The 13774-nt window shown below is 46.0% G+C and overlaps 1 protein-coding gene across 1 annotated transcript in view; it reads left to right on the forward strand.

Annotated features, from left to right (window-relative positions):
- Nucleotides 1-554: 554 nt before the first annotated feature.
- Nucleotides 555-13774, forward strand: part of GPX3 (glutathione peroxidase 3) — a 43853-nt gene continuing 30633 nt past the window's right edge. Inside the window, exons 1-2 of the mRNA XM_077266352.1 lie at nucleotides 555-653; nucleotides 985-1020. Coding sequence (XP_077122467.1) covers nucleotides 636-653; nucleotides 985-1020 — 54 coding nt within the window. The 5' untranslated portion in view covers nucleotides 555-635. The remainder of the gene's footprint in view (nucleotides 654-984; nucleotides 1021-13774) is intronic.

Below are 13774 nucleotides of genomic sequence, written 5' to 3' on the forward strand. Positions count from 1 at the left end.
CTCCACTACCATATGTTTTATTAGTTATTTTATTTATATAGCGCCATCTTATTCCGTATCTCTTTACAGACATTATCATCACTGTCCCCATTGGGGCTCACAATCTAAATTCCATATCAGTATGTCTTCGGAGTGTGGGAGGAAACCGGAGAACCAGGAGGAAACCCATGGAGAACATGCAAACTCCTCGCAGATGTTGTCCTTGGTGGGATTTGAACTCAGGACCTCAGCACTGCAGTGCTAACCACTGAGCCACCGTGCTGCCCATACAATGAGGTGATAGCTTTATTTTCTGAATGTTGATGTGATAGACGCCTAAAGCAGTGTTCTAGCTGAAAATGTCACATATTTCAAGAATGACGGCTATAAATACGTTTTACTGTTGTGTTCAAGAATGTTTGACAGCATGAACCCACGCCAAGACATCGAGCTCGTATCCTAAATCTCTTGGACTCCTTACTGAAACAGAGCTGTACTTCTCCAGAACATACACTGAAATGCCGAACCTATATGCTGACGTCGTCAGGATTCACCGTCGTTAGCTTCTTAGACAATAATGAGAAATCAGGCGGAAACTTGACGGACTGGAGGATCGTCCAAAGCTGATCTTATTTTTTTGGGGAGGAGCGGTCAACATGATGTCATTGATATATGTCATAACCAGGTACGGACTGGGGCTGAAATTCAGCCCTGGCATTTGAAATCACACAGGCCCATGTTGTCTCCATCCTAATGAACCAGATGGGATATATTACTAATATTACCCTGTCCGGAGGAAGCAAGATTTACCACAAGACCAATATTTACCCGTGACCTGCTGGGGTAAGTGATGGAGTCAGCGACTTTGTGCTCCATCACAACTCTTAACAGTATGGGTATCTTGAGAACGCCGATTCTGTTAACAATGTAGCAGACAAGGCAGCCCATCACCAGACAGGCCCTTCTGGCATTTGCCAGAATTGCCAGATGGCCAGTCCGGCCCTGGTCATAACCTTCGCCAATCTCAGAACACCCTTTACGGTAATTTTTACATAGGTGTATACTTTTTAAGCTAAAATTACTCAACTAATATGACAAATAATACTTCCATACAATGAGCCTGTAATAAAGCCATTTAATGCCCACATAAACCACCACGCACATACCACAGAGTATCTAAATACTACCATATTGTGCCCATATATATCACTGCTATATATTATTTACAAAATACAACCTCTGGATTCCCGTTAAAATTAATTCAGTGTCCAATTAATACCATCATATACTCCCTGCATATCATACAGCAAATACAGATCACATACTACTTCTATATAGTGTCAAAATAATACTGGCTTTAAACAGCCTACATAGTGCTACCATACAGTACCTAAATATTATGCAGTCTTCAGATATTACTCCCTTTAAAGTGAACCTGATAGCTGAATTGTGCTGCTCGAACCACGGGCAGCATAAATCAGATTCTGGATCTGTTATTACCGCCATGTATTATTATTATTATTATTATGCTTTGCTTATATAGTGCTATCATATTCCGCAGCGCTTTACATACAGTGGCTTGCAAAAGTATTCACCTCCTTGGCTTTTTACCTATTGTGTTACATTACAAGCTGTGTTTAAATATTTTTGTAATCCAATTTGTGTGTGATGCATCAGCACTAAATAGTTGGTGAAGCGAGGAAAAATATAGGCATAAATTGAATTTATGGGATCAAATAACTAAAAATTGGCATGTGCATATGTAGTCACCCCTTTTTGCTATTAAGCCCTTAAACATTTCTGGAGCAAGCAATTACCATCATAAGTCCCATGCTTAGTGAAAGGAAGTCCACCTGTGTGCGATCTAAGTGTGACATGTCGGTCACTATATAGACTTTACCTTTTCTGAAAGGCCACAGAGGCTGTAAACACCATTAACAGGAGGCACCACTAACCAAACACCACCATGAAGACCAATGAGATCTCCAAACACCACCATGAAGACCAAGGAGATCTCCAAACAAGTCAGGGACAAAGTTGTTGAGAAGTATAAGTCAGGGTTGGGTTATAAAACATATCCCAATCTCTGATGATCCCCGGAGCACCATCAAATCCAATCATCAAATGGAAAGAACATGGTACCAACAAACCTGCCAAGAGAGGGCCAACAACAAAAACGCTCAGCCCGGGCAAGGAGAGCATTGATCAGAGAGGCAGCACAGAGACCAAAGGTAACCCTGAAGGAGCTGCAGAGTTCCCAAGCAGAGAGTGGAGTATCTGTACATACGATCACAATAAGCCATATACTCCATAGAGGTGGCCTTTATGGAAGACTGGTCAGAAAAAAGCCTTTACTTACAAACAAAAACTGTAAGACTTGTTTTGAGTATGTTAAGACATGTGGGAGACTCCCCAAATGTATGGAGGAAGGAGCTATGGTCAGATGAAATCAAAATTGAACTTTTTGGCCACAAAGGTAAATGCTATGTCTGGCGCCAAAGTAACACAGCTCATCACCCCCAAAACACCAACCCCACAATGAAACACAGTGGTGGCAACATCATTCTGTGGAAATGTCTTTTGGCAGGAGCCCTCATAAACTCAAGTGCAGAACAGGTCCTCCCCTACACATAATGTCCCAAAGGTGCCCCCAAAGACATTATGTGGCCCCTACAGTGTTCCTCCACACATTATGACAACTCCATACAACCACCCCACAGCATTATGACCACACGGTGCCCCTCACAATACAGGGCTCTCATAGAGCCTCTACACACAAACCGATACCCTACATTGCCTCTCCCACACATGATGTTCCCCAGTACCTCCACAAACAATATGATGGTCCAAAAGTGTCCCCCACATACTGTATGCAGTGAGGACGCTGATACCGATGAAATTGGGACATGTTACAGACCGAATTGCGTTAGCATATACTGATTTTTACGGTACCAAATCTAATACAGTCTTGTGCTGTATAATATAATAAATACATACGGTATATGTTTATGTCCAGATTTCGAGAAAAAAAATGAGTCATCTCTCATTGTAAAGTGTAGAACATATCTGTGTATGATGTGTTATGGGGCCTTCTGTAGGCAGCAGGACCCAACGTCTGCTACCTCTATACTGCCCCCCCATAGCTGTGCCATTATGTTTGGCCCCTACTACAAAAACATCATCCAGTAAAACATCTGGTTCACTTTTAGGGTTTTGTACAGGTTTTTAGTGTTTAGCTCTGGAAAACATCTGTACAAATAAACCATAGGGAGAGCAGAGCAGAGCAGTGTACTAAATGTTCCTTTTCTTTAAGTTCTGCAACCACATGGCAGTCAATGGCGGTTTTAAATGGATACGCAGAATCAAACCTAGATTAAATAGTGTCTCTAAAAATTGAATATTTTTCAGTATTTTGCAGCGTAAAAAAAAAAATCTAATTTTTCTACAGATAGCACCATTTTTGTCCATGGGAATTTTCTTGCATTGCAACTCAGGCTTACTTAAATAAATGGAGTTGAGAGATACGAAACCCCACCAGATGCAGGAGGTGATAAAAGATCCCCGAGGTGTCACAAAGTACCTGCCAACCGTCCTGAATTTGCCCAGACTGTACTGAATTTTCAAACACAATCCTGGCAAATTTAGGGTGTCTTGGACAGAAAGGGGCATTGGTTTTGTAGCCCATATTGAGAAATTGAGCAGTAGTCCAGGGGGCGTTACCAGGTAAGGGTTGATAGGTGGGACTTAGAGTGGCTCTCCGGGGATCGGTAAGATCTGACTGCTGGGTCTCGCACCAATCTGCAGAACTTGGAATTTGTGTCCCCTATGGGGCACTTTATCCCCAATTACAAGTGGAGCAGCAGGTCGGACACCCAACCACGGCTCCATTGATTCTCTATGGGGCTGCTGGAAAAAGCTGAGCGCAGAGCTCAGCAACCCTATTGGGAATGAATGGTGTGGCAGTTGAGTAAGCACAGTGCCCCTCCATTCTAAGGGGGGTAACAGTGCCCCATTCTGCCAATCCTTTAGATAGGTGATAACTCGTTTTCACTGGACAACCCCTAACATCCTTATTCCACCAGTCACTAGAATGGAGGACCCAAGACTTAGTTCTGGAGCATTGGGGGAATAACTATAGTAGGTTCAGGGATTGCCTAGGGGGCCCAAAGGTGCCTTTGGCCCATATGAAAAGGCCACTACTATTAAAGATTTGCAATAGATGGGAGCTCCGTTGGAGCTTATGCATTGGGGCCCATGAGCTTCTATTTATGCCACTGCACCAGTAGCATAGCTACCGGGGGGCAGAGGGGGCCATCACCCTGGGACCCATGCTCTGAGGGGGCCCACCCGGAGCTACTCTACTGTAACTGTATCGGCGTGTGCACATCGCACCGATACAGTTACATTCTGCGGTAGAGCAGGGAGAATCAATCTCCCTGCTCTGCCATCCAGCTACTATGGGGACCCTGAGCAGGCAGGGGGGGCCCGGTGCCATCACAGGTTCAGCTGTATCGGCATCTAGCCGATACAGCTGACCGCATTGATGAGAGAAAGAGGGCTATGCTCCCTCTTCCATCATCCCCATCCCCCTGTCAGCGTCTGACATAACCGATGCTGACACTGACAGCGGGCGCGATGACATCACTGCCTGGCGCCCGGGGGCTTCCTTATGCTACAGAGTCTGCCTATGGGGGCCTTCCTTATTACAGAGTTTGCCTATGTGGGCTACTTTATACTACAGAGTCTGCCTATGGGGGCTTCCTTATACTATAGAGTCTGCCTATGGGGGCTGCCTTATGCTACAGAGTCTGATTATTGGGGTTTCCGTATTACAGATCTGCCTATGAGAGCTGCCTTATACTACAGGGTCCGCCTATGGGGGCTGCCTTATTCTACAGAGTCTGCCTATGGGGGCATCCTTATTACAGAGTCTGCCTATGGGGGGCTGCCTTAAACTACAGTCTGCCTATGGGGCACTTCCTTATACTACAGAGTCTGCCTATGGGGTGCTGCCATATTCTAGAGGGTCTGCCTATAGGGGGCTTCCTTATACTACAGAGTCTGCCTATGGGGTGCTGTCTTATAGTACAGGGGCTGCCTATGGGGGGCTGCTTTATACTACAGAGTCTGCCTATGGGGTGCTGCCTTATACTACAGAGTCTGACTATGGGGAGCTGTCTTATACTACAGGGTCTGCCTATGGGGGGCTACCTTATACTACAGTCTGCCTATGGGGTGCTGTCTTATACTACACAGTCTGCCTATGGGGGATTCCTTTTACTACAGAGTCTACCTATGGGTGTTGCCTTGTGCTATAGAGTCTGCCTATGGGGGCTGCCTAATGCTATAAGAGTATGCCTATGGGGGCTGCCTTATGCTATAGAGTCTGTCTATGGGGGCTGCCTTATGCTATAGAGCCTGTCTATGGGGGTGCAATATACAATATATAGTAGGCCTATTGGGAGTGCATTATACTATATTGAGGACTATCTGATTCATTATACTATATGGAGGTTATCTATTGGGGCCATCATACAGTATTGGAGCCATGAAACAGTTTGGGGGCTACTAAGGGGTCAGTATACTGTGTGGGTGGTACTATGCAGTGAGGGGGCATTATACTGTGTATAGGGGAGCTGTACAGGGGGAGACTCAGGACATTATTAAATGTAAAGTGGGCACTTATTGTTATAGGGGAACTCAGGTTACTGTGACTATCAAAGGGGCACACAGAGCAATATTACTTTCTAGGGGGCAAAGTATGGGCACTGTTTTCTAGGGCACTTGCACCCAGCATTACTATATTATAGAGGGTTGCTTTAGAATTTAGAGGGCACAAAGAACCACACAGCAGGGGTAGTAATAGGGACACATACGGCAGCAGCGGCTCAGTATTGGGGTATCAGGGGCAGTAATAGCGAAACATACGGCAGCAGCGGCTCAGTATTTGGTATCAGCAGGATGAGGAGTTTGTCCAGGTTGGGAATAGATGGTGATGGGGCTGGAATATGAGAAGTGAAATGTGTCTTTGTTGTATTCTCTCTAGTGATGAGCGAGTGTACTCGTTGCTCGGGTTTTCCAGAGCACGCTCGGGTGGTCTCCGAGTATATGTGACTGCTCGGAGATTTAGTTTTCCTTGCTGCAGCTGGATGATTTGTGGCTACTAGACAGCTTGATTACATGTGGGGATTCCCTAGCAACCAGGCAACCCCCACATGTACTCAGGCTGGCTAGCAGCCGTAAATCATCCAGCTGCAGCAAGGAAAACTAAATCTCCGCGCAGTCACAAATACTCGGAGACCACCCGAGTGTGCTCGGGAAAACCAGAGCAATGAGTATACTCGCTCATCACTAATTCTCTGCAGCCGAGTCCTGTTTGGAGAAGTTGTCATGTCGGTCTGGGCCAGATGGAAAAGACGGGAAAATTGAACAATTCCATCAGAAAGAACATCAGCGGCAAGTCATTATCTGTAACTGTGCTGTGATCTCTTATATGTTCTGTAGGACTGACCATATGGCGGTAATATCCATGTTGGTCATTATATAGAGATTATCTTCAGTAACAGCGATGTCATCTGCTGAGGTTCTCCTCCATTATTAGGGCGCATCACCGAGTTGTAATCAAGGTTACCTGGTTAGGGGCCCACTCTGAAGCTTCACCCCCCTGAGCCAAAACCCTAGTTACGCCCCTGCACTGCCCCCACAGTCTTTGGCAAGTGCCTGGCTACTTTCATCAATCCAATAGATAGTGGATCAATAATGTGTGACCACAGCTCAATGAAAACCTCTGAGATGGGGGCTCTGGACGCCCTTTCTATTAATGGTAAGGAGTTGCCAAAATGTGGGATGATCCCTTTAAGCTTAGGCTACCCAAGGATTTTTGCCAAATTTTGTCAAGTGCAAGCAAAAGTCATATCACTTAAGATGGAAAACATTTTCTCATGTTTGGTTGGACAGCTATTCACTTCCATGATTATACACTAGAGGGCGCTGACAGATCTCACAAGAAAAGTATCGCTAGGGCCAGATTCACACTGAAAAAATGTTTGAAAAATGTCAAATAAATGGTGTTTTTGCCAATTAGTCAATGATTGCTATGATAATCTAGAACATGTAGCAAATCACTATTTAGACTTTCATTGTTTGCTGTGGGCATCATCAGAGGACTTTGTTCTTCATTCAGATTTGTGTTGTGCCAGTACCATGACATGGTACAATATCTTAGGAAAATGTATTATTTTTTACTATTCTAATGGTTTAAAAAAATTCTTAGCTTTGTAAAAAAAAAAAAAAAATAGTTTGTCACTATTTTCTAAGACCCATAACTTTTTCATTTTATTGTTGATCAGTTTGTTAAGGGTTTCCAGAATCGGATTTGTGTAACCAGCTGAACAAATAGAGGAGTTGAGGATTTCTGGGACTCTTGCTGGATGTGACTATACAGGAATAATGAGTAAAGGATTATTCACAAAATGTTTAAAAATGGGAAATAAGGAATGTAAAAAGGTCTGAAATAGACAAAAAGAGCAGTAGTTGGTTGAATGTTCATTCCGCAGAGTCTCTCTTCCGACTCTCCATACACATGAGCCAAGCGTTCATGTATTTTCAATGAGAAGAAAAAGCAGCTTCCAGACTCCTCTGGCAGTGACTTATCTCCCATAAAGAAAATGCATTTACTATTGAAATTCCAACACCCAGATCATTCTCCTCCCAGACATCAGAGTTTCGAGGACCTCATATACATCAGAAGGTCCAGTCGATCTCCATCTAAAGCATATGGGGGCTGTTAGACAATGAGGGGCTAATTCATTAAGACTACTATTGTACATGACAGTCTTAATGAAGGGTTCGCTGAAGTATTATGTGCCAAATTTATTAATATGTGCATGCCATTTAATAAATTGGATGCATCTTTTCCCTGACATGCTCCTCCATGCTCCTTGAAAGAAATGCTACTCGACAACAGCTACTCCCTGTATAGTAAGATGGCTCCCACAGTCCTTCATACAGTATGATGGACCTCACAGTCCCCTATACAATATAATGCGTCCCATATCCCCTTATATGCAGTATAATTTCCCCCACAGTCCCTTATGTTCATTATAATGTCACTCACTGCCCCCCTTACAATATGATGTCCACCACAGCCCCCCATACAGTATGATGTCCACCACAGCCCCCCATATATAGTATGGTCACCACCACAACCTTCCATATATAGCATCATATCCAACACAGCCCCTCATATACATTATAATGGGCCCCAAAGGCATCCATATAGTATGACGGCCTCCACAGAATCCCATATAGTATGAGGGCCCCACACGACCCCACATACAGTATGATGGCCCCCACAGCACCTTATATTCAGTATAATGTCCCCTACAGGCCAACAAATGTAGTATGATGTCCATCCAGCCCCAATACCCAGAATGATGTCCACCACAGCCCCCCATATCATGTGATATCTCCTTCGCCAATCCTAAACCAAAATTACTTCAAAATAATCTCTCAACTGTCCAAAAATAACACTAAAACATAATCTTCATTTTTCAAAGCTGATGAAACTCTAATTTACTCAGTAAATAAGCCTTATCTCCTAGATTCCTGACTTTAATCCAGCCTGTTCCGGCTCTTATCATCCCTCTGTGTACTCGCCATTTGTTGTTACCTTTTTATTTGGAAAACGCTTTGTCTGCAATCCCATCGCATATGTTAGGCTCACCTGGTGAGGTGGATCCTCCAAATCCAAGGTCCAGGTGGGCACATGGCCACGAGTGGTGGTGCAGCAGCTAGGTAAGGCTCACAGGAAATAAGTAGCAGAGGTACTGGAGACCGTAAGTGGACGGGAAATTGGGAACAGGTACCGGAGGTCCTGGAGATCGCAGGTGGACAGGACTCTGTAACACTTAAAAGTTTTACTTTTACAGGTGTGTGTCTTGGTAGGCCTTATATAGGACCAGACAGATGAACACATGGGATCACACTGCGCCATCTGCAAAGCCTGGCGTAGAGCATAACAGAGTTCAGAGGACCGGATAAGGGAAGCGAGGTCCGTATCTAGGACAAGTACATAAGAGTAACAGTATATCTATATCTGATTACTATAAGTAAGCCAGATCAAACACCTGTAATAAGAGGCTGTGATATCTCTGAAGAACTCTTGCAGGATGTGCCATTAATGAGGAGAAACTGCCATCCCATGGCCAGTCGAAATCAAGCGGAACCAAATTGTGGTGGAAGATTTGCAGGGGGCGCAACCTGGACTTTTGTGATCAGATGACCCACAGGAAGGACTTCCTTGATTTAAAAGCCCTGCGTGCCAAACCACGAGGGGATTTGGTGCCAAGAAAGAGAGTGGAGCAGATATGCTCCAGAGACACTGCTGACATCAGCGTGACAGGCCTCAGTGGGACGTCTGCACCACCTAGGTGCCGGGCACCTCCTAGCAGGGTCCGAAATCCCTGAGGGAAACCTCCAAGTACCGCCTACGCTGGTAAAAGACAGGATCTGTACCCTGTGCTGGTCAAGCCTCCAAGGCTCGATGTCGCCTGTCAGGTGCTGAGACCTAGGCCTCTCTGCCCCAAGCATAAGAGACTTCCACCGATGGACAAGCCAAGAAGATCCATGAGGAGACTGCGACAGGCGAGGCCCACAAACGATTTTGGAGAAACATAGCGAGTAAACAGGGCCGTCACTTCCAGCTATCATCCACGGTACCGTGATAGGCTAGGGTTAGGATTACAGGTTGGGAGGGGCTGGCTGGTGCCTGGCCAGGGCTTTAGATTGAACTTAAATGGTGACTCCCATGACCGGGCGCACCACTTTTTGTGAAAAAGCACATTACTATTAAATAATGAAAGACTTTCTTGGTTATCCTAAACTTATTGTTGTTCTTTCTACTGTTGATTTGCATAGTTACTAACACTAATTGTTTAAAGAGCTGTATATAAACAGAATTATATCAATTCCTGACTGTTTCCTGCCTCGTGATCTCTCCCATTCTGTTCATTTCGAGTTAGCCCTCTTGATCCTTGATGTCAAGGCCCGGCAGATGGTTATGTATTGCCCACCTAGGGGTTGTGACACTGTGGAAAAGGTGATAAAAATCTTGGTCGCTCAAAAGACAAGTCGATACAATTGCAACAGTCCGATCCGGAGCTGGCAAGGCTGAGGAAATGGGTCGCTCTGGGGCAAAGGCCTGATCAGGAAGCTACGACTGCTTTACCTCCAAGTAACCTGCAGATTTTGGGCCAGTGAGAAAGACTCTTCCTGAAAGATGGCCTGCTGTGCTGAAGGATAATAATAATAACTTTATTTATATAGCGCCAACATATTCCGCAGCGCTTTACAATATAGATGGGACTTGTACAGACAATAGACATTACAGCATAACAACAATCACAGTTCAAAGCAGATACCAAGAGGAATGAGGGCCCGGCTCGCAAGCTTACAAACTATGAGGAAAAGGGGAGACACGAAAGGTGGATGGTAACAATTACTTTCCTGTTCGGACCAGCCGTAGTGTAAGGCTCGGGTGTTCATGTAAAGCTGCATGAACTAGTTAACAGCCTAAATATGTAACACTACAGACACAGAAGTCTAATTAAATGCATAAAGTGTATGAGAACATGATGTGAGGAACCTGATTATGGTTTAACTTTTTTGAATGGGCCTCCCAGGGATTCTTAGGTTAATGTGTTGAGGCGGTAGGCCAGTCTGAACAAATGCGTTTTTGGAGCACGCTTAAAACTGTGGGGACTGGGGATTAATCGTATTAACCTGGGTAGTGCATTCCAAAGAATGGGAAGTGGAACATTCAAGATGATCCTCGATATCAAGTGGACAACTTCAGCCTGGGAACCGTGTGTTGGGGTGGGCTAAATGACCCAAGAACAAGCTGGATCACCATTGGGAGGCAGTACCCTCAGATTTTGCATCAAAATATGCTGCGACCCTGATCTTTCAAAGCAGAAGACCGTACCGGGGAGGCCCCCAACAGAAGTAGCCAAGGTCCCACAAAGGAGAATCTTAGAGGAAGAATGGCTTGCAGGGCCGATGAGTTCACCGGAGATGCCGTTGCCACTCTCGAATGGGAAAGAAAATGAACCAAAAGTCAACTTACAACCTCCAGTGGATGAGTCTCCAAGTACCTCAGACACGTGGATCGCCCCCATGGGGCCGTGGGGTACTCGGTACTGGGTCCTGCAGTTCACAAGGGGATGTCACGGTGGCTGACCTGGTCCGTGGCCCTGGGACGTCCATGTAAAAGGGAAAGGTCTTTAAAGGGATATAGTTTGTGTTCGTGACGCCACCTGTGGTATTCGGTCAGGATGACCGACGAAGCTTTAAGGGGTTCGCTGGGGTGATGTTATGGCAGCTAGATGGTATACCTTCCCACAGGTGAAGTAGGTCCCCAGGGCTTCCCGGTGTGTAGATGGTGGTATGGTGAGAGGCGCAGAGAAGAACGGGGACACAAGGTTGCAGTCTCTTTACCTTTCCTGAAGACTTCAGCATCCACAGTCCAGGACACCAGATCACAGGGCAGGCAGAGTTCGGCCGGTTTGGAGGCAAGTCCAGAGTCCCCTTGTCCAGGTGGAAATCAGTAGCCTTCCCTTGCGCTGCAGTGGTGTAGTCCCTTAATGCCTATGGCTTCACATAAGGGTCTCACAGATGTGGTGTCTCTCTCTCTGCCCCCCGTAGTTGGATAGGACAAAACCCGTATGACTGGTGGCTTAAAGCTGTTTATAGGGACTCTAGCACGCCCCGGCCTCTGAGGGGTGCCACCGTGCCTCCTGGGTGTAGGTGTGGACAGGTAACCTGCAATTAGCTGTCCTGCCGGTCTCTGAAGTAAAGAATAGAGGTCCTTACTTCCTCGGAGTTCCAGCTACCGGGATTCTGCACCTCAGAGGGAGGCAGCGTATTCGGGATTGGCCCCCATCTGGTATCCTCTCCTTTGCTCTGACTTCCTTCACGCTCACTGCAATATGTTCGGCTTTCTATCCGTCTGTTTCCTAGGAGCTGCAGCACTTTAGGCCACAGGGCTCCTCTCCTTCCTTTCCCTCTGTCTTTCTGACAGGAACTGAACTTTTTCCTCCAGATCAGGATGTTCTTATAGGGGAGTTCACCTTAAACAGGCTTAGAGCTCCCCCTTCTGGTCTGGAGTGTGAACATGTTGCATGTTTGTGATACCTGGATGTAGTTATCCTTCTTTTCCTCCAAACCTAGCATCACTCTCCCCAAGAGGAAAGCAATACCACTGCAACGACCAAGACCCTGGGGCGCGGCACACACCTCTACAGGAAAAATGACACAGAACTGAGCGGTCCATCACTGGGATTCCCCCTAACTGATATCCTCAGCATGAATTCATCTGGTCCCAGATACAGTAAAAAACCAAAGTGTGCACTCAACTGTTGGCTAAACTCAGCCTCTCTGTGGGGAAACTTCTAACTCGAAAAAATTCCACTTGCCCAAGGACTGGTGAGAAAAAGGGGGGAGAAGTGTAATAAGAAGCTGTGATGTCTCTGAAGAAGGATATGCCATTAATGAGGAGAGGCTGCCATCTGCTGGCCAGCCTAAGTCAAGCAGAACCAAATTGTGCTGGAATATTTGCTGGGGGCGCAACCTTGTGTGCCTGACTGGATCAGGTGACCCACAGGAAGAGTTTCCCTGATATAAAAGGTCAGCATGGCAAACCACGAGGGGATTTGGTGCCAAGGAAGAGAACAGAGCAGACGTGCTCCAGAGGCACCGCTGAGACTAGCATGACAGGCCTTAGCAGGAAGTCTGCGCCACCCATCTGCAGGTCACCGCCTCGCAAGGTCTGGATTCCCTGCAGGAGACCTCCGAGTACCCCCTAAAATGGTCATATCCAGGACCTGCGCTCTGGGCTGGTCAAGCCTCCAAGGCCTGACGTCGCCTGTCAAGAGCCGAGGCCTAGTCCCCTTCACCCCGAGCATAACAGAATTCCACCAACGGTCAAGCCAAGAAGATCCGTGAGGAGTCTAAGACAGTTGAGTCCTGCCGCCGATTGCGGAGAAACAGAGCAGGTGAACTGGGCCGTCACTTCCAGCTATCATCCATGGTACTGGGGTCGGCTGGGATTAGGATTACAGGTTGGTAGGGGGCTGGTTGGTGCATGGGAGGCTCAACGGGCTTTGATAGGCTATGTCAGAAAGAGACTTGTGACCTAGCGGGAAAACAAGGTGACCCCCTCTAGGGCCAGAGAAAACTCATGTGGTAACTCCGGCACTTTTTGTACCACCTTTTGTGAAAAAGAACATTAACTTTAAATAATGAAAGACTTTCTTGGTTATCCTAAACTTATTGTTATTCCCTCTACTGTTTATTTGCATAGTTACTAACACTAATTGCTTAAAGTGCTGTTTAAAAATAGAATTATATCAATAACTGATTGTTTTCCGCCTCGTGATCTCTGTTCGTTGCATCCAAACACTTGCATTACACACCCCAAGGGCCGTTTCTGGCCCTATGATAGGCACATGGTGTGACAGTGACTTGAAGTATGTTGTCAGGGCTGGATACCTACAGTGGTGTAACTAGAGTGGACAAAGGGGTCACGGTCGGAGCTTATAGAGGTCCAAAAGGTCCCTTTAGCCCATATGAGGAGTGCAATAATCCTGTGATAGTTATGGACCCCTGTTGGAAATTTAGGCCATTGATTGCAGCAGACACGTAAATAATGGATGGACCTGAGCGATGGCGCTGTTACAGCAGCGGATTAAAGAGAACCTGTCAGCACAACATAACTAGTCATAACAAGCACAGACGT

This window comes from Ranitomeya variabilis, chromosome 5 (genome assembly GCF_051348905.1).
Source record: "Ranitomeya variabilis isolate aRanVar5 chromosome 5, aRanVar5.hap1, whole genome shotgun sequence".
NCBI lineage: Eukaryota > Metazoa > Chordata > Amphibia > Anura > Dendrobatidae > Ranitomeya > Ranitomeya variabilis.